Below are 26,907 nucleotides of genomic sequence, written 5' to 3' on the forward strand. Positions count from 1 at the left end.
TCGCTGTTTCTCACAGACAACTAAAGGGTCTTTGTGCAGAGGGCAACATTTGAAATCAGAATATAAACCCTACTGACACATCACTATATTGGCAAAATTACAAAATTGTCCCTAGGACTGCTTTTGATCAAAGTATCTGGTACAAAAAATGATTAAAAGATCTCGTCTTTCAGCTCCATAACGCAATATTACAAATACAAGTGGCTAATGTTTAACCAACTGCAGCTACGTGCTCTGTCAGTCAGATGTGCATGTAAGATAAGTCACGACTATTATTATATGCAGCATATAGTGCTCTGAAATATGTGACAAAAGTATCTCGTACTGATTTAGAAAAGGACAACACGGGTCCATTTAAAAGATCAGCTCTTGCCATTTTTTCTTTAACATATCTACTAATATCTCTAATTTCAGAGCTTCAGCGCAAACCATCTTTCTCCTTTTGCTTCATATTCTGGTATTATCTCCATGGCGACTTTCATAAAGCACATTGAGGACCACATAGTGCTCACGTTTATCTGGGCCAGTGAAACTCCCCTTTCTGTTTTTGTAAAAGATATTTAAACTACACATTTAATCCTTGAGATATCTCAATATGCAATTTCAACATAATGTCTCAGTTTTTCTTCATGATAAAGAAATGCTGCTGTAGTAACTGAAATAATCTATCAGCACAACTTCAATTGTAAGAAATAAATGTGTCTCAGCTGAAAACTTGTTTTCTTAACCTGCTCTTATTCATCTCTTCTCCCACTCACCAGCTGCCCAGGTTTTAGTCATTTCCACCAAGAAAGTGTTGACGTTACAAGTATTAATACATATTCTCACTCAACTTTATACACTTCCTGGACATTCTGTCACTTTCTCTTGTGTGAATCTTCCTCCCGAAGTCCTGAGCCATTTCTAACTAGAGCTTGCTCAGCAGGAGAGTTTAAGCTCCACTCATGGCACTTCACAGAGCCTCTTAAATTTGTTAGCCAATCAATTAGCCAATAATTAAAGCTTTATTTACATAGCCCTTTTTCAAGACAATAAAATTAAGGTGATAGTGATTTACAAATGACCTATGTACACCGAAACCTACAGAATTTAATCTGAGAACATTGGAAGAAAGTCCAAAATCAGCAGCAACAATGCAGAGTAAGACAGTAAAAGATTGGTAGATGGCCTATTTAACCATGAATTTTTCAAACATTATATAAAAGCTACTTTTTGTTCATTAACTCTTCACCTGATAATTCTAGTGCTTTTAACTGCTGACATCATCCTGTCCACTTGGAAATCTACGACACGTTTGAAAAAAAAAAAAACAAGCATCGAAGCTCTGCAGCTCGTCCTACCTGTGCTCCAGTTTTTTGCGATTGACACACATGGCCCTCTGGTAGCCCTGAGCAATGCACACCTTATGGCGACTGCACTTCACATTCTGGCATGGATCCTTGGTGGTGTCCAGGGCTGCAAACACAAAAACACGAAGAGTGAAAATCCAATGGTGTCGTTCACACCTAAGGTGTTGCAGTTTCATTCTCTATTTCGGTCACCTACAGCAGACAAATGGAGAGCTACCGGCTGTTTTTGTTACTTTTGACAAGGAGCATGCCTTCAGTAGATTTATACCAAACACTGCAACCCCACAAAAAGACAAAGCTGCTTTAATCAAGTTCTGTGTTCTTGCGCCATTTCAAATGATCCATTCTCACAAACCTCTCTCTGACACAGGCGTATACAATAAAAATCATGAAATGTGTATTTAAAAATATTCCACCAGTGTGAACAAATGAGTCCATTGATTATTTAGTCAGCACTACTGGGCGCCTAGCTGTCATTAGGCAGCCTATCATCAATAGTACAGCCTGCAGTCTCCAACTGCAGGCTGTCTGTGATTGCGAGAAAACCTGACAGCACTGATTGAGCATCTCTTTCTCTCAGCTTGTCACATCTCACTTCCCCCATGTCAACCTATCACTGTCTCTCCCCCGCTTGCCTTTTCTCTCTCACACAGAAATACACACTCCATCTTTGTCTTCCACGTTCCCATTCTTTCTATCCTCTTTCCCCTCCGCACGCTGTCTCCCTTAATGTCTCCTTCTATCTTCAGGGAGTTGAATTGTTCGATGCCAGTCTCCTTCCCTCTAATAGACTGAGATGGAAATAGAACTGTGTCCTCCACCTTTCTCAGCCAATGGTCAATGCCATCCGAAAGTGGATGTCACACCGTCCCAGTCCATTTAACGCCTTGCCGGAGCGAGCTGGGAAAACTCAAAGGCACAGATAAATTTAAGAGTGAGTGGCAAGCGGCAGTCGCTAGGAGAAATTTAAGTTGTGAAATCCTGAGTCAGCTTCGAGCAGCTGCTTTGTAGTCAACACGGTCAACATACAAGGTGGCTACCAGCCAGATTCCTGCAAATCCAACGACTAGGTAATACTTAGATGCTAGGGAAGTATGAGGGAACATTGTACTTTTATAGAATCAGTGGATGACAAGACAACTCACAGAGAATCTAGAAATACTGTCTGCCTGTGGTGTTTTTGTACTATAAGACCATGCGGGAGACCAAGCTGCTGACAGTAGTTAATAAAAAATAGAGTCTGGCAGCACTTTTGTGCTAGCTTGTCCTCCACAGGCCTTTGTTCCACAATGTACGCTCTGTTACAGAGAAAATGTGTTTGGTCCTATTGGCTTATTATTATTATTATTATTTTGTTGTTGTTATTTTTCAGGAGATACAGTCATATAAAAGAGTTTTTCACACTGCATAGGGTCCTTTGAAAACCAGGTACATCTCATGATTCTACGTACAACCACCTTTAGCAGCAATAATTTGAAGTAGTGATGTTCTGTATTTATCAGTCTCTCATATCATTGTTGGGGAGTTTTAGGCCCACTCTTCTTTACTATATTGTGTCAATTCAATGAGGTTTGCAGGGATCATTTAGGCTCAGCTCTCTTAACGTTCTGCCGCTGTGTTTCAATCAGGTTGAGATCTGGATTGCAACTCCTTTACTGTTTTCTTTTTGAGTCATTCTGTTAAATTTGCTGCTGTGCGTAGGATCGTTTCCTGCTGCCTAATTTGCACCGAACTTTAGCTGTTGGACTCTGCCGTTCTGTAAAACTCCCTCGAGCAACAGAAGTCGATAAAACAAAAACTAACCTCAAAGTAGAGCAGGATTCCAGATGCATTATCATTTCAAAGGGCAACAACTTGTAAATAGCCAAAAAGAAAAGAAAATGAATACAAGTGGGATAGGGCTGGTATTATTTTTGCTGTTTGTCTTAACTGAATTACAAACCAATTTGTCCAAACTGTTCTTCTGCTGAGTGGAAATTCATGACATAGCATTTATATTCAGCAGAGAAGCCCGAAGACAGATAGCAAGACTCTGTCAGCAGCGAAAGCTCATAAACTTTCCGTCATTCCATATAACACTTTTTGTGACCACTTGACTTTTATTCGCTTCATCTGGTCCAACAAGTAGTCTGCTCTGTCATTTTATTTAACCCCAGCAGCTGAATAATAGACAGACTCTACTGCTGATAGTACATTTGTCTCCAGCCTCTCTTTTGATTTAGGACATAAAAGCTCAACAAAATTCACCCCAATCTGTCACCCCATATATCATTTTGACTATTTCTTGACAATAAAGAAAAAAAAGCGAAGCTATCTAATATCTTCAGTATGACTCAATGTGTCACATCAGCTCTCCTTAGCACAAGTCATCATTCAAGTTTTCCCCAGGCTTTGTCTGGTTTGTCTTACATCATCTGTCACTGTGTATTTGCTGAGTGGTTACTATCAGGAAACTTTCATGGAGGCAGGAAGCAGAATTTGGTTTGTTTTACTGGTGTAATATACCATAAACTGTTCCCACTCAGCATCTGAGTATTCACTATGACCTGAAAGCACCTGAAACCACAGCTATGGGCTTTGCAGTGAACTATGCATTGCACCAGCTAAATGTTTGGTAGGAGATACCAAAAAAAACAACAAAAACCACTAGAAAACACACACAAATTGTGTGGCGCAAATAGTAGCCCCTTCAGCATCCCTCAGTTGTAACAATTGGCTATTTGAGTCTGCTCAAACATGTCAGCTCAAAGCAGTCTTGCAGTTCTCCTCTGAATGCATTGATTTGCTGCCATGTTACTGGATGATTCGATATTTACGCTAACCAGCAGTTGAACAGGTGCACACAGAATATCTAAATATCTTTCATTCGACCTGCAGTGCAATTTTTGCCATTTAGATTGTTTTGTTTTAAGTTATTCAGTTCTGGAGATATGTTCCCTTTCTTTTACAATCTAAATAAGTGGCACATACATTTGGCACCTATGCCTGTTTTTTTATTTTTTTTTATTTTGAGAAATCATGATCAGGATAATAAAAAAACAACAAAAAAAAACTAAAACACATCAACAACCAGAAAAAAGAACAATAAAAAAGTCACCAGCCATGTTATGACCAGTTTTGTGTAGGATCTACTTTCTTTTTACTAAACTACACCTGCAAACCATATAACAGAAGGAGACTTAATAAGAGTCTCATGTTTGTGAAAAAGTGACAGGATTTATGTTAGCAAAGAGAGGAAGGAATTTTCAAGTTAGATAGTTGTAAAATTATAAAAAAGCTTATGAAAGATATAATAATGTATTTTTGGAATCTTTGGGGTAACAGAAGCAAGCTTATGAAAAAATAAATATGTTACCATTTAGTGTGATTTCTTAACCGACTGGGTTCCATGTAGACCACAGAGGTTTATCTTTTGTCATATCTCAAAATGTGTGTTGTTTTTTATAAATTGTCCCCAGCTGGGACATACCCTGGTCATGCCACACATGGGAAGGAGAGCTGTTTCTGCTACACTGCAAGCCCCAAACCAAGCAGCAATGACCCTCCTTGGAGTGAGGAAAACTCCACCTGCTGTTGTGATTGTTCACTGCTCAGCTGGAAAATCTTCTTTAAAAAGTGTTACCTTTATTCCAAAAACAGACAGGAGGATAGCAACTGTTTGCTCCTCCTGTCACATGGCAGCATGCCCTGCAAATTGTGTGATATAACTGACTGTAATGTGGTTTTAGTCATTTCTGATCCATGTATAATCGTAGTAAGAGCTTGATTGAGATTAACAGTAAAAAGTTTGGTTCATAGTGGGTTTTGGTGGGTTTTGATTCTTTTTCGATTGTGTTCATAATATTTATGGACAGAATTACTAAGCATACCCCATAGATTGTGGGTTAAGGGTGCAATATACTCAGATTTTAAACCCTTCCAGCTCCAAAGATCTACAGCTCCTCCGTCTCCTCCCTTCTCTGGGGGAGCAGTTGTTAATTCCAGCAGTTCTTCGACATGGCCCCCACATCTCCTTGTTGTCTTGTCAAATCCTGGGCTGGAGTCCCAGCTGTCTGTATTGTTGTCTCATTCCCAAGAGCAGAAAATTTCCCACAGAACGCCCGCTCCGGAGTCCATTCTCTATAAGATTCCTCTGGTCTACCAAGATGGCGTCAGGGACCAGGAGCTGCTGGCCATCAAGTGGGCCTTGGAGGAGTGGCAGCACTGGCTTCTTGGGGCAAAAGAACCATTCCTAATTTGGACCAACCATCAGAATTTGATACACATTCAAACAGCCAAGCAACTCAATCCCACACAGGCTCTTTAGGCTCTTTTTTTTTTAATCCTACAACTTTCATCCTGCCTATTGTCCTGGTTCCAAAAACGCTAAGGTGGAAGCGCTCTCCAGTTAGTTTTCCCACTCCTGCTGGTCGTTCCCTCCCAAAGTCATCAGGAGGCTTTGCACGCTTCTCCCTGCTCTCGGGGCATCCTGACCCAAATATGACCCTCCAACTCCTCCGACGTGTCCTTTGGTGGCAGTCAGTGGGTCGGATGTCCGTGAGATTGTTTCTGCTCGTGAGGTCTGTGCCCGGACCGAGGCCTCCACCCAACTTTCTGCAGGGCATCTTCAGCCCCTCCGTATTCCGAGACGTCCCTGGTCCCACATCCAGCTTGATTTTGTTACTGGTATTCCATCTGTTAACGGTCTAAACACCATCCTCACCATGTCTTCACGCTACCTCTTCCTCTACCAGTCTCTCCCCCTTTTAAGTTTGTCATGGCTTTCATCCCCCCCACCAAGAGACAGAGGTCGTCCACCCTGTCTTCCATGTTTCGCAGCTCAAGCATCGCATCACCTCCCCGGCTAGAACCGCTGTCTGAGAGATTCAGATGCTGTACCAACCTGTTACAGTGAAAAGAGAGCTGTGCATAAATGCAAATATGTTTATTTAATGGCTAATCTACGTGTCTACCCTCAGATATGGTCATGAGCTGTGGGCAGTGACTGAAAGAAAGTTTCCTCTGTAGGGAGTCTGTGCTAAGCCTTAGAAGATAGGATGAGGTCATTTGGAAGAGATTCAGAGTACAGCCGACTACTCCTACACATCAAAAGGAGAGTTTGAATTAGTTTGGGTTCAGCCATGTAATGGCGGTACCAAAGCAGATCCATGACACACTGGGGAGAGTGCATCTCTTATTTCAATTGTTTTATATTGGGGTCACTGGAGCCTAACCTAGGTGTCATAAGGCGAGAGGTGAGGTACACCCTGGACAAATCACAGGGCCAACATAGAGAGCAAGACAACCATTCATGGTCACATTCATACCAACAGACAATTTAGAATCACTACTTAACCTAACCCCTCTGGACTGTGAGAGAAAGCCAGAGTATTCTGAGAGAATCCATGCATAGAAGGGGAGAACATGCAAACTTCACACAGAAAGACAGATGAGGGATTTGAACATAAAATAAGTTTTGCTATTATTATAATTTTGCTATTATATTGCTTCTTGCAATAAATTATTCTTGGGGTGCTCAGGCACCCAGTTGTTAGCTCATGTATGTTAAATATGTTGGTAGGATGAAGGTTAATTGCACATCCAGCATACACAGCACAACATTAGCACACCCAGAGTCGTGCAATATTTACTTGTCTTTTAGGTCCCTTTTGGTCTCAACCAATTTGTGAGAGAAACAGCTGAATTTTTAGGTCTGGCCACCTAGAGCTCCACTATGTTTACCAGCTAATTGCCAAATTTGTCCGCCTCCCATTTGATGAAAAATAATGTAACGAGGGTTTACAAAGAGCCTTTTTCCCGAGAACAGCTGGCTGCTGTGGCATCTGGTAAACAACATCAGTAACAGCAAAGCAAAACAGAGTTGCAGGCTACAAAACAACATAAAGATCTGATAGATGCTAAAATGCCCCACATACTGATGGAATAGGCGGAAATTTACAATGACAGTGTCACATTTCACAAAATCATTGTTACTATATAACTGCTGACTCTAGCAGTTTTAAAGTAGCTGGTGGATTCATCTTAAACAAGGTTGCCAGGAAACAAATGAACTTGGTGAACGATTTCCATGACCTAAAACTGTGTCACACACTACTTCGCTGCATTTCCTTACAGAAGCACAGCCCGGAAGATAATGGTATTGTTTCAGATAATGATGTGCAACCCGCTCATATGTCAAGTCCTTATGAAAACCTTTTGTAGTTCTCCTGTTATTTATTGTCATGTCTTTAAAAATGGCACTGACCTGAGCAAAATGCATTTCCCCTTGTGCACAATTTGCATATATCTAGCTGTGTAACTGCCTCGAAGCAGCAGCTAAAAAAAATCACACACATCTGTCATACGGCGCTCATATACAACTCCCACATGTGAAAAATGAAATTTAAACACTAGATTTAATTTGCAGTGAAGATCAAGTAGCTTTTCCAGCTCTACTCGTTTTGTTTAGAACATGCTGCATCGAGAATTCAGTTCAGGGCCAGGATGTGATAGAGCCATTATGGGTTTTAAATCCTCCTATAATCATGTCAACAAAAGCGACGCAACTGCACTGAGCCCCCGTGCAATCTATCAGAGATTATTATTATTATTATTACACCGCAATCAAAACCATTCCAGCTGCTTTCTTATCCACGATTAGCGTCGCCGCTGTTGTCTGCGCTCGCATCTGAATTCTTCACCGAGTATGGCGCCTTGCAGTTGGACAGGCTCATCAATCAAAAGCTGTCATCATCCATTACTTTTACATTTAATAAAGTACCTTAGCGGTTCTGGGGAAAAAATAAAATCTGCAGAGAGTGTGTTACTGGGCTGCCGGACATTTAAAGCATGAAACAGTAAATCATAAGAGAGACTGTCCCGTTTTGGTGGATTTCCATTTAAGTTCATTTTAGAAGACTCTTTCATGTTCTGAGTTTTAATTGCCAAGTTAGAGCAATTCGCAGCTACGTTTATTTTCTCACGATTATCACAGAATGCAAACCACAAGTTCACCTCAGTTTTCTTTGACAACACATTATGCTTGAACAATTTCCTGAGGTTGTACACGTTGACGTGTAATCACAGCCACCTTTTTTTCTCTTTTTTTTCTTAATCTAATTAGTAAAATGCTTCAGTAAAGGGACAAAAGTAGTCTAATTGTTCAGCATAAATAAAGGTTGAATATGAGGCTCCTCTGTTAAATCAGAGTCAGCGAGTGGGCAGCTTATTGTTTCAAAACTGCCCTTGAATAAAGAGCAGTCTGTGGAGCTGAGTTGATGTCTCAATTGGCTCACTTAAAAAGGCACCAGAGGTGTCTAAAGTCTCCGGTTAGGTCCTTTGTTCTACCCAGGGCTTGCAGGTACACCTTCTTGGAGTTCTTTGCTGTCTTGTTGAATTTGCAATGAAGAGAGCTCTGAATAATTAAGTCTGCAGAATTAGTCCCAAAGGGAGTTGTGATGCGGATGAAATCAATGGTATTCAAATAGAAGTCGCCCGCACTACAGCAAGCGAGGCGTTTTCTTGAGATTACATTAGTTATTCCCCTTGTTGTAGGCTAAGAACAGATGACTGGGATAACATCTCCAGCTGCTTCTTCTCACATCTTCTTCCTTAGAGGAAGCGTGGGTGTGGCATTACAACCGACCTCCCACTCTCACCTTGCAGCTAGAACACATTGTTAGGAGCTGCTAATTAGCAAGCGCGTGTATGATTAGTGCACATATACCCTGACCTGTGAAATGATTCATACCGCACTTTATTCCCCTGACCTTCTTAAAGGGATTCCTGTATGCTAAGATGAGAGTGACTGCTTTGTTAAAACAAGCACAGGAACCTAATCTGCTGTGATTTAAACTTAAAGGTCAGGCAGATACAACCTGACATAGCAATGGTTGACTTATGGTTGACAATGAATACACTCTCAGAAATAGAGGTACGAGAGAAGAACATTTTTGTACCTATAGGTACATTTTTTTAAAATGTTCCCTTAAAAGTACAATACTGGTCTTTAAAAGTCCAGAAATGCCCCTTTAAAGGTACAATTTGAAATAAAGTACAAATCTGTACCATTTTGACCTGTACTGCAGTGACAGTGGCAGAACGTGGTAATGGGTCAGCATGGGAAAATCTGGATGGGCCTGGTTAATTGTAAAATTCATATGAGATGTGAGTGTGCTCATAAAAGCTACATGTTATAATCAAATCTGTTGGTCCTCTCCTCTGTACGTAAATTATCCTATGATGCAAAGAATATCTGTAACCTACCTTTGTGTAAGTTATGTTAAATTATATTTTAAAAAAAAACACACAATGACATGCAGGCACAACCAAATGATGTTAAAAAAAACTGGTCCATTTCCATTTTAAGTTCCAGTTATAATTTTTTAATGTTTTAAATCTTTCAAAAACGTGAAATCATTTTACTGTTATGTTTGGCCATTTACTTTTTTGCTTTTACTACATCCTAGAATTGTTCATTAATTGTGAGGTTTTTATGGAATTTGCAACATCAAGTTAAACCGAGGTTCTTTGGAAGTTAAAATGTCAAGCAGATTTTTATGTTACGGTGACTACATTTTGTAAGTTACAAATATAGTTCGCCAAGACAGCATAACTGTTTCTAAACAACTGCGCATTAATACCACAATGTTGTATTTCCATGTATCAAGTTCGCAACGCGCATTAATCCCAGAGGCTGAAAAGCCAGCAGCGATGAGTGCTCCGCCTCCGCGCTGACTAGCGTTGACACAGAAAATGACTCTCAGGGGGTTATCGATGGAGGAGCGCCTTAAAAAGTTGATGGAAGAAGGCGTTGATGTGTCAGACGACGAGGCGCAAAGGTTTAGAGGTAAGTCGGGTGTGATTTTGTGTTTTTATAAAAATTACAACGTGTAATTTTACAGTAGAGTTAGCAAAAGTCCGAAGAGCTAGCTTTAACATGGGTGAATGCTAGCAGTTAGCTAAGTTTTAAACAAAGAAAGGTACAAATGTGGACTATTTAGACTGTTGGTGGAATGTTCAACGTCTGTCTGCCCGCCGTATTCCAGTGTTTTATCAATAAATAGTCAGTAACCGTGTACAACAATGTAAAAAAATCAATAATTTCTCAAAACATGCTAGTATGTAAATATAGCTATTAACAAAAATGTTTTCTAAGCAAAATTTATCGCATCTAACTTGTTTCCCGCTCAGAGGGATTTTAAACAATGGAAGGTACACATTTGTACCATTTCACCTACTTAGTGGGATTTGGGATTTTCGAATATGAGAGCTGTAAGCTCTGTGCAGGGACACTGTCTGCAACCCAAGAATTGTTAAGATGATTGGGGAAACAGCTAATGATTTTTTTTGTCTCTAAATCTGATTATTATTATTTTCTGTACTAACTGATTAATCAATCTGTTTATTAGCTTTAGAATTTTTTGTTCAAGGGTTAAAGCACTTTACATTTATCTCCAGTCTGTGTCTTTAAACATGTCAAAAGTTTAAATCCTCAATGTAAAATGTCATTCTTTTGTCTATTCTGCTCTTTTCATTTCCAGTTGTGTGATGAGGTTGATTTAATGCATCCCTGCCAAGACAACATCTGTCGCCGCTTTAGCAAAAACTTCACTGCTGTTCTTCAAATGACCAAGGATTTGCCACTGAAGAAGGTCTACATGGAGGCAAGAGAGAATGCACTGGCTGAAGACATTACAGGTGCTAATTTGACCTCATACAAATAGTAAATTTTGTGACAATTCATTTGCTCTCTCTTCCAAAGATAATTGATGTACCATAGTGTCATGTGAAGAGCATGTTAATGGGAATTTGCATGCTATCAAAATCTAATGAAGTGCATTTGCATCTGTATGACCTAGGAATTGACTTCAAGGGGGCACTTCTCTTGCCATCCATCTTCAAGGAGAAGATAGAAGATTTCATCATCCTTGGAGAGGTAAATGCATGATGCATAGCCTTTGGCCACAAGTTTCATTCTCGGTGTTTTGTTGGCATGGAGCTGAATTCAGCTGCGGTTCAGCATCACAGCTAAGCTAATGTAGGGGAAACACTGCTGTTAATCCACAGTGCTGCTGTGCTCTTGGGTTTTGTCTGGTGTTTATATAGATAGATAGACCTTTATTGTCCCCTTAGGAAAATTCTTCTTCACAGGTACTGTCACTGTCAGGGGTGATTGCTTTTGCCCTTGAATATTATGTCAAACTTTAGCAGCTTATCAAACACTACCACAACAGTCATTGGTCAAGAAGCTTTTTGTTTGGAGTAGGGGCCATGTTTACAGGTTATCAGAATAGACAGTTTTGTTTTGCAGCAAATAAAGAAGGTAATTTGAGGAATCTGTTGAAAATCCACTTGGCACATATTGCTTAAACATACTGTATACTAATGTTTTTCTTCCTCTTCTGCAGAATACTCCCACGAGTCCATACCCAACCATTCGAATGAAGGATAAGAGTTGGACAACTGCCCTCTTAAGACAGTGTCGCTGTGTTGTAACAGTTGAAGGAGTGGATGTTTGCTCGTGCCGCTCGCTGGATGAGGCCTACATCTCAGCATTCTCCACCTTCTTCGTGTTCAACATGACCTACCCTGCATACTTCAAGAAAACACTTGTCTTTCTTCAGAACTGCATTGTCAACATAGGAGACCAGGGAGACAAACCCCTGCCAGTAAGTGTCACCAGGGTACTTAACCAACTCTATTAAATATGCCCCCACCCAAGTGTCACTACCTTATTCACTACCCAAGGCTGATTTTGATGCATGGTCCTCTTCGCCCTTTGTGGTGTATGGGATATGAAAGCAAGCATCAATATTTCAAAAATCTAGCGAGTAAATGCAAAAACTTTGTAAACATCACTGCAACTCTTAACAATCGTCATCAAATGAAACAGTGCTGGGAGTTTTCTTCAGATAAGTTGCTTGTTGACTTTGAACATTCACTCAGCACAAGTGTCAGTGTGCCATTTTCATCTCTGCCAGGTGACTTACAGAATGCTCTGGAAATGAACAAAAGTTTTACAGATGTGCATTTTCAGGATAAAGTGCTTCAGTGTGTGTCTGCTATATCTGTCAGCAGTGTCAAATATGAACTTGAGGATGTTTTTGTAGTTGGCCATGTACACACTAAAGCCATACCTATATTCCTTAAAATCAAGTATATTTTGAATGTTGATACTTGTTGGGTATTGTGTGGGAAACTGTTACTTCCTTGCACTTATGAATGTCATTTCCATGCTTACCAAGTGGCAGTTGACAATGACTGGATCCTGTTCAATCCAGGAAATGAATTAGACTTTCAAGCTCTAGACACGTATTTAGTTGATGATAGGCTGTTTGTGTCCTTGAGGTATTCTGTGTGACGTGATTGCAAGCACATTTTCCATTGTGTTCAGGTGTTTAATGTCTTTATGTGATTGTTTACTTTTTTTTTTTTTTTTTTAAATGAATGTATTTTTCTTGACATGTCCTATGGCAATATACGAATGTAATCAAGGATGTATTTCTGTGGTTGTTTAAATGCTTTGATGTGATTGTATTATCGAAAATAAATGGTTAAATAACCAAATATTTTGGACTATTGGGGGTACATTTTTGTCTCTTTAGGTACGAAATAGGTTGTCGCTGGGGGGGTACCCTCATAGGTACCCTATTGTACCCTTTTCAAGGGAACATTTCTGTACTATAGTTTCAAGGTACATTTATGTCTTAGGAAAGTACATGATTGTACTTCAGATGGTACAATTTCATAAGGTACAAAAATGTACCAAGCCTAAAGGGTACAGAAATGTCCTTCAAAAAGGAACACCCCCAGCGACAAGCATTTGTACCCTTTTTGGTACACTTTGGTACCCCTATTTCTGAGAGTGTAACATTTGGACAAAACATCAATGAATCATAAACCTTGACATATTAATTTCAAGAAATGACCTGTTTACTGAGCAACACTTTAATATTCTTCAAAAATATGACTTAGAAATATGGCCTATATTACACATTTATGTTGTTTATTGCTTAAAAATAATCTCTCTGCCTGAAATTTTTTAGAGAAATCAGATTAATGTAAGTAAAGTTTCAAAACACTCGGATGAATCAGTGCAGCTTTTCCCCCCCGATTTACATAGTTAATCTCCGTATATAACAAAGAGCTTGTAATTAATTATTAACTTGATCCCATCCAATCATGAACTAATAGCAGACAGACTCCATCTTATTGCTTTTTTATTGCTATTTTGACATACCAAAGTCAATTTGAAAAAAGCAAGAGGTTTTAGACTTGGTCCCCTTTAAAGGAACTATTTAAAAGGCAGTGAGATCACAAGTTCATTTCACACGGTTGCAATAATTTTGTACGTGCCGTAGTCTCCAACCACTGTTTTCCCTAATGTGCAATTCCCCAATGATCTTATGAAATATCAAAGATTATAACATCTTTCCGGAGGAAAGGAGTCTTTTATGAGAAAAAAAACAAAACAGCGTTTAACTGAAACATTACACAACTGAACTTCATGTTCAAATTGTCTATTCCACCTCCACAGCTGAAGTTCTTTTCTCAGCTAGGAACAGACCCCACGGAGAAAAATGGAGCCTGGTGGGAGTTCTGAGTTGAGCCCTCAGCAACAAAAGCAATTACAGCAGGCTTTTCAAACTAATGGATCTGACTGAAGGCTCGGTCTCTCCTTTCCTGAATCGCAACTGTGTTCTCACCCTTCACAATCTCTGACACCTCACACCAGCGCTCACCACGAGCTGGATGACCTCAGACAACTGTCGCAGTTAAAAGAAGAAGTTGGTGCTTTGATAGCGTGTGCTGCACCATTTCATTGTCTAAAGGAGATGGCTAAAGGCAAAGAGCACTTAGCTTTTCATTATTTCAATATGAAGTATTGAGCTGTGAAAATTGTCTCTGAATGCTGTACTTTACCATACACATAAGCTGAAATAGACAATAGGCTTTAAATGAAACCACTCATCAATCCTCAGCTCTTCAAAGACAATCCTTTCCAATCAGATAAAATCAGTTTTTATGACTTACTTTCATCAGAACCAACATTCTCCTCCATGTTTTTGATGTAGTCATCCTGCAAGGAAAAAACACATTTGCATTAATGGCTTTAATAATTTATTCCAGGCAACATCATAAAGGAGATTTGCTCTTGGATTTTTAGAGGCTTAATTAAAATTCAGAATAATAGAAATAATCAGGGAAGATAAGAGAAATGCATAATTATATGGAAACTCGAACGGCACTTTAAATCAAATACATTCATCTCATTCATGTTAATTGTAATTGAAAAGAGAGAGTAAAGATGCTAAAAGTAAATAATGGTGCCAACAAAACCTTGGGAGCTCTTTAGCCCTAGGTTTAAAAGTAATATAAATAATAATAACTAGAAAGAGTTTGCCTAAGGCCCAAAAACACAGTGGTTTCACCTTGAGGTTATTATTTATTACCACTGCTATTTAAATTGTACTTTTTAGCTGATGACGTTCTTTTATACTCTATATATTATTGCAAGTCAAAAGCACAACATCCAGTCAAATTCTGCATATTTTTATTATCTGGCTCCACATGTTGCACTGCTGTGGTGTCTATTTTATATCCATTTTGTTGTCCCTAGGTACAGGTTTGGTAAAAAACTAAACCCTAACAAATTCAGTAACAAGCTTGCTCTTAATTAAAAAAATTAAATCAGCCTTTTTTCAGACTCTGAGATAATAATATATTTGTTTATTTCTCTTGAGAGTTTACGCTTCTCTTATTTCATAATAAAATAAAATTTTAGTCTTATATGAGCCAGCCTGAGATCATCAAGCCAGACTTTCCAGGCTGTTCCCTGTCAGGGATTTGTTCTGGAGGTGACTTTGGCTCTGAAGGTCTCAGATTTAGTGTGAATTCCCCTGGAGAGATCAGGCTGACTGTCTCCTTACAAATCTCCAGATCTAATCGTTAAAAAAAAATATATTCTTTTGAAAAAGCCAAAATGTGGGTTTGTACAGAAATTTAAGTATTCCCTTCTTCTTATTTTCTTTTTAAACCACAAAATGTTTCAGTGTTTATAAAGAAAATGCACAACTGGAGAAGCAATACCGTGGTTTTGGAAATAAAACTTGATTAATTTTTCTCACAGAGGATTGTGCGTGACTCATAGTTGGAGTGCTGCTAAGGCTTGGATTAGCATGCAGCTCTCTCTGCTGAATAATCAGTACAGCACAACTATGACAGAAAATATCTGGTTCTTTGATAAAAACTTAGACTTTAGACCTGCCCGTCACGCTGAACTAAAACTAAAACTTAAAGCCATAACATGGACCCACAGGATGAAAAGCATTACAACACAGCTTATAAAACTAAAGCATTAAATGTCCTCTCTGTGAGCTAGGAAATTACAAAGTATTAAAAACGCGCTCCATTATTAGCAAAATATGTATCATCACAAGTCGCACGTAAGATTTTAACAGGATAAAAAAAAAACTGTTTCTTTTTCTATCCATCCATCCATCCATCCTCATCCGCTTTGTCCGGGGCCGGGTCGCGGGGGCAGCAGCCTAAGCAAAGAGGCCCAGACCTCCCTCTCCCCAGCCACCTCCTCCAGCTTATCCGGGGGAATACCAAGGCGTTCCCAGGCCAGCCGAGAGATATAATCTCTCCAGCGTGTCCTGGGTCTGCCCCGGGGCCTCCTCCCGGTGGGACATGCCTGGAACACCTCACCCAGGAGGCGCCCAGGGGGCATCCTTGTCAGATGCCCGAACCACCTCAGCTGGCTCCTTTCGATGTGGAGCAGCAGCTGCTCTACTCTGAGCCCCTCCCGGATGGCCGAACTTCTCACCCTATCTCTAAGGGAGAGGCCAGCCACCCTTCGGAGGAAGCTCATTTCTGCCGCTTGTATCCGCGATCTCGTTCTTTCGGTCACTACCCACAGCTCGTGGCCATAGGTGAGGGTAGGGACGTAGATCGACCGGTAAATTGAGAGCTTCGCTTTTACACTCAGCTCCCTCTTCACCACGACGGACCGGTGCAGCGTCCGCATTACTGCAGCTGCAGCCCCAATCCGTCTGTCGATCTCCGGCTCCCTTCTCCCATCACTCGCGAACAAGACCCCGAGATACTTGAACTCCTCCACTTGGGGCAGGAACTCATCCCCGACCCGGAGTGGGCACTCCACCCTTTTCCGGCTGAGAACCATGGCCTCAGATTTGGAGGTGCTGATCCTCATTCCCGCTGCTTCACACTCGGCTGCGAACCGTTCCAGTGCGAGCTGGAGGCCCTCACCCGATGAAGCCAACAGAACCACATCATCTGCAAAAATCAGAGATGAGATTCTGAGGCCACCAAAGCGAAAGCCCTCCGCCACTTGGCTGCGCCTAGAAATCCTGTCCATAAAAATTATGAACAGAACCGGAGACAAAGGGCAGCCCTGGCAGAGCCCATCACCCACCGGGAACGAGTCCGACTTATTGCCGGCAATGCGAACCAAGCTCTTACAACGGTTATATAGGGATCGAATGGCCCGTAGCAATGGGCCAGACACCCCATATTCCCGCAACACCTCCCACAGGACACCCCGAGGGACACGGTTGAATGCCTTCTCCAAGTCCACAAAACACATGTAGACTGGTTGGGCAAACTCCCATGCACCCTCAAGTATCCTGGAGAGGATAAAGAGCTGGTCCAGTGTTCCGCGACCAGGACGAAAACCGCATTGTTCTTCCTGTATCCGAGATTCGACTAACGGACGAACTCTCCTTTCCAGCACCCTGGCATAGACTTTCCCAGGGAGGCTGAGGAGTGTGATCCCCCTGTAGTTGGAACACACCCTCCGGTCCCCTTTCTTAAAGATGGGGACCACCGAGATACCCCGGTCTGCCAGTCCACAGGTACTGCCCCTGATCTCCACGCAACATTGCAGAGGCGTGTCAACCAGGACAGCCCTACAACGTCCAGAGCCTTCAGGAACTCGGGGCGGACCTCATCAACACCAGGGGCTCTGCCACCAAGGAGTTGTTTAACTGCCTCAGTGACCTCGCCCCCGGAAATTGGCGGGTCATTCCCCTCATCCCCAGACTCTGCTTCCTCCTCGGAAGACGTGTCAGTGGGATTAAGGAGGTCCTTTTTCTTTTTCTAAAGCTTTCATATTACTGTCATGAAAAATGTCAACTTTGTGACATTATATCTATAAGAAGTTAATATGTGAACCTCAAGCCAAATTTGTTTTTCCTTAGCTTTAAGCAAGGTCAGGGAAGAACTGCCAAACTCATCTTCACTGTTGCAGAAGTAGCTTCTAACATAAAGTAAACGGTGCAAGATAAGCCTCAGCAAGCTGTATCTCATAAAAGGACTTGAACTATCTTAGCTGCTGCACTGGTGCAAAGGGAATATTTGCAAACCAACTCTGTTTTTTTAGAGTGTGTCCCCGGCGGCACTGCGCTGGAACGATAATAAAAACTCTGCGTCCCCAGGCTGTATCCATGCTGACCCATTTCTCTGTGTCAGGACAGAGAGGATCAACTATTAAGCAGTTACAACTCGGCACAAGGCCCAGAGAGGACCCCGAGGATCAGGTCTGTTCAGTTTAGCTCAGTCTTACTCTGCTCAGGGGACACGAAGACTGAGCTCTCAAGTCAAGCTGAACAAGTATAGCTGAAGGCTTAAATACAGTGTACAGAGGGAGGAGGTAAAGAGATAGTGTTAGTGTTTATACCTGTTTTTCTACTGTTTTTCTTAAAGAATGCATTTCACTCAAGAAAATGAAATTTCATTAAAACTCTTGGTTTTAAAGAAGCCCCTTTAGTTGGATTTACTGAACAGAGTTATGAAAAGCGGTTGCACACTACAGAGTCACTTCTAAGTATGCCCACCCTTAAGGTGCAGGAAGCCGCTGCAGTTTTCTCCTGAACTATAGGTGTCAGCCTTCAGACTGATATAGGAAGAAAAGAAGTCAAAACCAGAAGCACAGACTTGCAAAAGTTTTTCCAAAAAGTTTTCAAACTGTTGCAACACTTCCCACTTTATATCTGCATATCTCTGAGCTTTGTAGTAGAATATCATTAAAATGGCAGCAAAAACCAACACGATGATTCGTGTCTTCAATGCAGCTGCAGCGGCCGCGGCACAACCTGCCAGGTTAGGAAAATCAAGAGGTGCACGACCAGTTGTTCATTGCCTAACGCCAGGCCACAGCGGTTTGCGGTGAACATAAAAACATGCTAAGAAACTTAAAAAGCCATTAGGTAAACCTGCCAAAACATAGCATTTTGGTGATAACATGAATAAATCAAATAAATGTAAACTGTTTCTTAGGATTTATTTAACATGGTTGTATAGAACCACTTGACATAACTTTGATGTAAAATGTTCTATTTATGAACCACAATTCAAATTATTTTAATATTATTTATTCAGAGTGTGTTTGACTTTGTCTGTACTCGAATTGGATTTTATATTTTTTAGCCATTTTTTCTAATCGTATTTGTGTCACACTAATGGAGCTGGATTGAAAGGGGGAAAAAAATCACTACTATTAACAGTGATGTCGTATAAGTGCTAAGCTATCATGCAGGTGAAACCAAGGGTGTAAAAAGTGTCAGAGCAAAGACAAACAATGCGTTGCACAAAAGTACAAAAGAGACACTAACCTCAACTTCCTGTGGCGATTAAAAGCAGCAGCGAGGGAGACAAAAGAGAGACATTGTTAGAGACAAAAAAAAGACACTTTTCAGTTTTCATTACAGGCTTCCATTTAACATAGAAAGAGTTTATAACAGTTATGGCAGCAATTAAACTGTCAGCCCTTAATGCATTCTGATTGCAAATACATGCCTTAGTCTCACTCCTCTCCGGGGACAACATAAGACATTCACAAAGGATTATGAGCGCCTATTAACTGAGGATGATCAGCTGCCACTTCTATGAGCTGGCAGGCGTCCTGAACACTAAGGGCCCATTCTCTGGATGTTTACAAGCAAGTGCCAAAAGCCAGCTTCCTGTAGCTCAGAAGTTATGGATAAGCCATGACATATAGTGTCAACCTTGGAAAAATACAGGCAAATTGGTGGAGGAATCTTCAAAGTCAACAGACGGATGTGATTTAGATGGGAGTTTTTTTTTTATAGTTGCAGCACACACACGCACAAACACACACACAGAACATTTACTAAGCGTAGCAGTGACAACACAGACAGATATAGCTTCTGTAAAGTACAACCTTGACTTAAAAGGGGAGTGACTGCTTTCCTTTCATTCCATTTTACCGTCTTGGCTTCGGTCCAAGGGCATTACACATCAATACCCACCACAGCCTTTCCCCGTGTGTTTCATCATTCAGTGCTCTGCTGCGTTTGAAAGAAATATAGCACTGCATGGTTTATTTCAGCAGCTCAACCCTGTAAAATATACCTAATTCACACACCCACAGTCATACCTGTCTACTTAACAGAGCTGTGACAGCATCTTAATATATCACCACGGACATTTTACAGGCCTCACAAGGACAAGCCAAAAAGCCAGCGAAAAGGCTTTAAAAGACTGAGGTAAGAATTCATCACCGGTCCACAGCAGGACTTTAGATTTCACCTCGGAGACAGTTTCTTTACAGTAAATACTTTCCCGGTGGCAGGAAAATGTCCTGGTGCTACATATACGAGAAGCAATATCGCTCTTTGCTATCCTCCAAATGGGCTGAATTTCTGCAGGGAATCATAAGAGGAGAAGAAAAAGAAACTTATAATGTGTCGTGTGAATCGTAAACACCCCCGCTGCTGTATCAAATGACTTTTTTATTCCTTTTTCAGATCTGCATCTTCGCATGACATTTCGAAGGTTATAACTGAATCGTTTAAGTTTCAAGTTGACACTGCGACATAAACCGAGCAGAAATAACTGCTAAGTGTTTAAATTAGGCACGAAATCAGGTTTTGCAAACATGTGGGAAGTGTCCGGGTAGAATATGATTTTAAAAAAAATCTGAAAACAAGTGAACTAAGATTCCAAGACTGTAAAAGCATCACATGTAACAATTAATTAATTATTTTCAAGTCTGCTGCAATTACCCAGCTCACAGTGCTGCCAGGACCAACGGGAGCCGGACATAATGTCCTAAAGGCTGGAGTGCTTATCGTCTCTCAGCAGCAGTGTGACAGCAAGGACACCAAGCTGAGGCTGTCTTTAGTCCTTCACCAAGGTTGAGAGCTAATGCTGTCCCACTGAATCCGAGCCAGGCTGCTGCAGTTCAGAGCGAGCTCAGACGAGAGGGAAGGAGGAGGGGAAAGATCAGGGAGCAAGAGGGTGTGATATTCATGGTGGCGATCCCTTGAGTTATGTGATTCATATCACACAAACCACCTCTTCTGCCATTTGTCAACAAGGCTGTAATGCAGCCGGTGTAAAACAGAGCCAGGAGGCTAATGGAGCTTGACTATCCAGATGCTGCGACTGCTCCCCCTGGACTGCTCGCCGGTATTAGGCTGACAGCATTTGGCCGCAAGCCTGACTGCGTTCTCTTGAATTAACGTCTACCTCATGTCGCCTGAGCCCGTCTGCTGGGGACATAAATACCACTGCTAACCCTGAACCAGCCAGCCCCAACATCACCAGTGCAAGACAAGTGCACACTCATGTCCTGAGGAATGACACCAAAATCAGTGTGGCTTCTGCAATGGGTAGCATGCATGCACATCCTTGTCCTGAGCTGTGATGCCAAACCATAGAGGGAAGCTGAACTTACTTTGGCAGGATATTGGGATATAAAAAGCATAAAAAAACATAAGCTTGGATGTTTGAAAATGTGACGTGCATGCAACATTTGCAGAATGGCTAGTGTTAGGAGTGTCCGTAGTCACCCTACTTTCAACAAATGTGAAATGATAAACAAATATGTGATTTCATGTGATTAAAATAGTCATACGGCACCAAGAAAGTGGCATCGGGTCATGTGATGACATTACCAGCCACAAGAATGGCATCTGGAGGCTGTAGGACAATGGCTGCATCGGCGTTCGTTAAGCTAATGAAGAAAAACAGCTTCAACAAACATCTATCCAGCTTTTTAACCAGTTATAGGTTGTAGTAGGGCTGGAGCCAGTCCCAGATGTACACCCCAGACAGGCCGCCTGTCCATCACAGGGCTGCTTCACCAAACATATTAATCCTAAAATAAAAATGGCACCAAATTTCGAGGAGAAAGAGCTTGCCAGAACAGAACTGTCAGAGAGTGTGAAAACGAGAGAATCTCTCCCCAAGAAAGCTACAAAGCAAAGCTAACAGACTGCGAATGTCATAGGATTTATTTAGATAAATGGTTAACTGTACTCCACCTTCATAAAAATAACCTCTTGCACATTGCTAATCCAACACTTTTACTCTGAATTGATCCAGAGTTTTATTGCTGACCTTTAAAGCTCAAACATGTCTGTGATATCTCAGCTTTTTGGGCTTACAGGAATAGGCAGTCACAGCTAGCAAGCTCTGAGTGGTGTGAATCGTTTTGAGTCTTTGCTTATGGGATTAACATGTCTTAAAATGTATACTTCGTGATTTAAGATGGGTATCTTTGGCAAAGTAGATTTCATGGCTCATAGCTGAGGAAGAAAAAAAGGCCACTGGATTACCATCAGACACTCAGTGTTGTGTAATTGATATCGTAAAAAGAGATTTAGAGCCATCTGTAAAGTTCACGCAAGTCGAGTGTCTGCGGTCAAGTGCAATTCAGTGGCAAACCCTACAGCCTTGACACTTTTAACACAGACTACATACTGCGCAGTAATCCAAAAATGACGAGAGTATTTATGTTCAAATAGAAGATTTATTAAAAAGGAAGGCAGGTTTGTGGGCTCTAAGTGAGAGATCTTAGCATCTATTCTACACCACTGCAAAGATCCATCATGGTGCATGCATATTGCTTGCTCCATCGCTGCAGCTCATCTGCATGTAATTGACATTGATGGTACAGTCTGGCCAGACTGGAAATCAAGTGGTCCTGCAAAAATCTAAAAATCCCATCAATCAGCATGTTTATCGCTAACTATATTTACTTTTGATTTATTTAGATCCAGATGCAACACTTTACACATCAACAGTAAACAAGTCTCAGCGCCGCCTTCTGCCGAAGTCTGCCGCCGTTCACTCAGAAACAGACACACTGATCAGGAATTTTTAGTTAGGAAGTTCTGCTTTCCAGGTGAAATCCCTCACTCTCAGGGCAATAACTGCATGCTACATCCTCCACAGTATTCCTTATTGGTATTCTGAAGATGATATTTGCAGTGAAGACATCACTTAAGCAGCAGGATATGAGTTAGAGGTTAAATGATGACTTGGACATTTTGCATTTCCCCCACTTGTCATTTATCCAGCTTCATGAAGTCATTTACTCTGCCGCCGACTGGATAAACACAGGCTGATGGATGGACTAGTGATCTGGCTCATGTCTGTAATGAACGAAGAACTACAAGAGGCTCTCCTCAGCTGATTGCTCCACACTGTGCTGGAGCTGTGTCATCCCATCAGATCACTGTCTTCGCCGCCTAGCTGACTGGCAGGACATTGTCGGCTCGTCATTCCTCCAGCTATCTTTTGCACGGTAATGTGCTTTGCCTGATTAATGTAGCCGAATTAGCTATGTCTCCTTACCTACTTTAAATTGCAGCAAAAGGGCACTCAGGCGGAGGCTTTCGTAATTTTACATTCCACCCTCCGTGTCTCTGTAGTTACCGGGGAGCAGCGGGAGTGTATCTTGCCTTTGCCATGTCATTATGGCGCCTTGAATCAGCACGCTGGGGCCTAAGTGGTGGAGGTAATGTCTCGTTCTGTTTGTACCCTGCCGTCTTTTAGAATGACAGAGAAATGAGCGAGACACTAATGGTGAAGACCCACCACAGACTGAAACACTTAGAAATGCATTAGAGCGTTCAAAAATGACGCTGTGAGCCTTACGGCCCGAACCCATCGACTTTAGAGTGGCAAAACATTCCGTTTTCACTTAAACATGCAGCAGAAATCACAAGGCAACAGCTAAGTACATATTTTCACATCCCCTCTGATCCCACATGGCAACTTATGTGGTTTTAAATGCAACAACTCCTCAAATCACTTTCACTTTGGCAGACCCTTACATGATCTTTGGTTGCATTACAGTTTGTTTAGGGTGATTACATACCGTCTACTCTATGAAAGAAGCATGAGATTTTTCATCACACTCCAAAGACAAAAATAAGAAATCCACAGAGAAAAATGGGGGGGGGGGGGGGGGGGGGGGGGTCTTGATTGCGGCAAAATACCAGGGCATTATGGGATTAAGTCGCAGCCCAGCAACACAGAGCTGGATCAAATTGATCATCTGAGCCGGAGTGCTCGGGGGGCCTGCAGGCGAAGGACGCGTATTGTTTCACAAGGTAAGACGCCTGCCTGCAATGCAGTACAGTACAGAGCACAATCTGCAGCCATCTCTACACACTGAAGGGCACGTCTCTTTTCCCGAGCCACAAAAAAAAACAAGGCAAGTGCCAAGCGTGCATCCATCTGAAACGCTCGCACGGTGCTGCTGAAATGCAGAAGTAATAAGGATGAGTGAGGAGAGGAGATCAGCTCGTGCAGATGAATGCAGATAATTTAACCAACCGGCAAAAACATTTTCTAGTTTATTTATAGCAAAAATAAAGGAGACTTATTTCAACCCTGAAACAAAAGTCTGAAAAACATTAAGAGCTTCTCCCGTCGGCTAATAAGATGAAAATTTCAGGAAGTTGCATCACAGAAATAAACCTTTTCTTCTCAGGAGCCCTTTAGCTGTGGTCTCAAATCACTGATGAAGTGACACATCAAACACTGGTCAGGCTCGGTTTTCTGCAGTAGAGGCTCCATGGTTGAATCAAGGCACTGCATGCTCTGAGAGATGCAGTAATTGGAGAGGAGGAGGAGAGCACAGATGCAGGAAAATGGATTCTGTTGGGCCCCACTGCTGAGCCAAGCAGAACCCCAGAACAGTCTCTGCATCATCTTATCGCTCCTTCCACCCCATTTGCAAAACAAAGAAGCAGAAAGAGAAGAGGCGAGCCTTCAGGTTGAGCTCCACACACATATGCCCCAGGGAGCTTGCAGCTTATGCAGGGCCGTCTTTCCTGTGCTGAGCTATGCTGCTTCTGCATACAATATTAGCAGAAAAAACCCATAATAAGACGAGCTGAAGCATGCGGCTCCACAGAGACCAAAATATCTAAAGCCAGTGAGCTATTTTCACTTTGTAGTAGGTAGACTCATCGGTATTGATTGGCAAACACAAAAAGTTATCAGCATACATAAACAGATGAATGAGCTTAAATCTTGTTTGGTCCTGGCACCCTAACTTTACCACGGGAGCTTAAATCAATATTGGATGTGGGGGAGGCTAAGAAAATAAATTCCATGCCAATAAACTCTGAAAACCCGACTTTTTTGTCTGGAGGAATAAAACATGCCTTGCAGCTTTCACTACTTAAAATACAAGCTTTTCATTGATTTGGACATTTTCAAGGATTAAGCAACAGTTTTGAGGAGAAAATTCAACCCTGCGTCTTTTAGTTTAATCCTCGGAAATTGTATGATATGCATTTCCAGATACAGTATCTCTCTTTATGTCCCAGAAGATTTTTTTTAAAGTGTATTATCAGTAGAAGAATTACTATTCCAAAGACTCCATGACTTTCTCTATCATTTACAGTGTTTTTACAGTAGTTTACTTGAAATACTTTTTTAGTCTTAAGTTAATATATCAAACTGCTTTTTCCTGGCTGTCTAAACATATTCACTCTTGCTTTAGAGGTTAGGTTAAAGTACAATCCAGGGAGGTAAGTGAGCAATGCTGTTTAGCCTTTAAAAAATATGTGAAAAAATGAAAATTCCATAGGAAAAGTAGCCCATCTACAACAATCTCCACAGCTGTGTCTATTCTGTGCATGCATGTGATCATTTTTCATCACTATTAGTACTGGCTGTGGTTTGTTGGCTTGCTGACTACCTTAATCCAACCTGCAGGACCTGAACAACCATCAGTGACCACAAAGCAGAATAATCTGAATTTAAGCTGGTAACATTAGTGCTGACTCAGAGGTTTTGAGCCAGGTTAACACGCTCACGAGCATGCCAAAAGTGTATTGACGTGCAGATGAAAATAGACTTCAATAAACAGCTGTTACAAGCTACAGCGCTCAGGTGTTTTAGGAGTGAAATGATGGAATGCTATCTTGTTTTAGAAGATTTATGTCTTTAAAACAAACCAGTGGGATTGGAGCTGAGTGAAACAGACTGACTAGGAAAGTCAGAATGTAAGAAGAGGCAAACAAACATTTTTGCACACAGAAAAAAAAATACCGACATAATTTTCTTTTACTTGGACGGATATGCAGTAGCCAAAAATCTGTGTAAAGCTTTTTTTTTATGCTGTACTGAGCAGCTGTGCAATCATTTGAGTGGACTGTAATGCACTGTCAGCATGTGTGTTCTGCAAACCTCTAAGAAAACTGTGATTACAATATACTTTTTATTACCATCTATCTTTGCCTGTGATTATTACTTTATTTGCTGTCTCCGAATTTTTAACAACTGTGCCTTCCGTTTGAAATAATTTGGGTCCGCTGACAAGTATGCTGAAGCTGCAGAACTCTTTTATAACTCTAAGTTTACAAATCAGCAGCATGGTTAAGAGAAGATAATTATGATAAGTATTCCTGTTGAAATGCCACGGGGATCTGCAGGGGTAGCTAAGTTAAATATGCTAGCTGGCTGATTACATTTAATTCCCCCCGTCTGCCATGGCAATGAGAACAAATTGGGTTGTTGGGGCTGCTGATAGTACTAATCTCTGCAATGGCAATGGGATATTACAGTAAAACAGGAAGGCACATTGAGATGTCGCGTTATGGCTGTAGGAAGGACTACATCACGCTATAAATGAGATTCTGCTGGGTTCTTTCAACTGAGAAAAAAGCTATTAGTGCTTTAGCTCATTTCTCTATCCCTGCTATATGATTTGCTTGATTAAGGTAATTTCATTATGACTTTGTAGTGTATATCTATTACCCCGCCAACTCAATGAATTAACAGTCTCTGTCTTTCTCACACACACCAACAAATACATCTTCCAAAAGCCACACATACTAAATACAGCTTGAATATAGAAGGGATCGTAGGCCTTGCAAGCATGTCCTTGACACCTCTCTGTGGCTCGGCTCTCTTTGCTCCCCAGTATGGCTCCGGGGCAGTCAACCCCATCTCGTCCAACATGAAAATAAAACATACTCAAGACAGCAAAAGAAGCAGATTCTCTCCAGGCAAGAGCATGTCCTCTACGTTTTTGTAGCTGCCTGGCCTAATTGTAAAATACTTGCCCTGCTGTTTCAACAGTGAATTATTTGTGGCCTAAAGCAAAGAATCTATCAATGCCAGGTTGAACCTGAGAACCTTGCATTATTACACCCATTGTTACTGAACATAAGCAATACAGCTGTGTTTGCTTGGAGCATGTGTTTAGTGCAGCATGGACCTAGGCAATTCATAACAATAATGGGGTGGCCCCAAACACACATCTATAAAAATATATTAACAAAAA

At 41.3% G+C, this 26,907-nt stretch overlaps 1 protein-coding gene across 2 annotated transcripts in view; it reads right to left on the reverse strand.

The window, feature by feature from the left end:
• LOC146626835 (testican-2) overlaps nt 1-26,907 on the reverse strand; it is a 46,792-nt gene that overhangs the window by 8,834 nt on the left and 11,051 nt on the right. The window contains exons 2-4 of one of the 2 annotated variants that reach the window (XM_085360835.1): nt 18,965-18,973; nt 14,364-14,409; nt 1,341-1,455 (exon numbers count right to left, since the gene is read on the reverse strand). In XM_085360835.1, the coding sequence (XP_085216961.1) occupies nt 1,341-1,455; nt 14,364-14,409; nt 18,965-18,973 (170 nt within the window). The remainder of the gene's footprint in view (nt 1-1,340; nt 1,456-14,363; nt 14,410-18,964; nt 18,974-26,907) is intronic. The other variant, XM_085360836.1, reaches the window with a different exon arrangement.

This window comes from Diplotaxodon limnothrissa, linkage group LG8, assembly GCF_057381915.1.
Source record: "Diplotaxodon limnothrissa isolate DT_005_m linkage group LG8, D_limnothrissa_male_GT1.1, whole genome shotgun sequence".
NCBI classification, from domain to species: Eukaryota; Metazoa; Chordata; class Actinopteri; order Cichliformes; family Cichlidae; genus Diplotaxodon; species Diplotaxodon limnothrissa.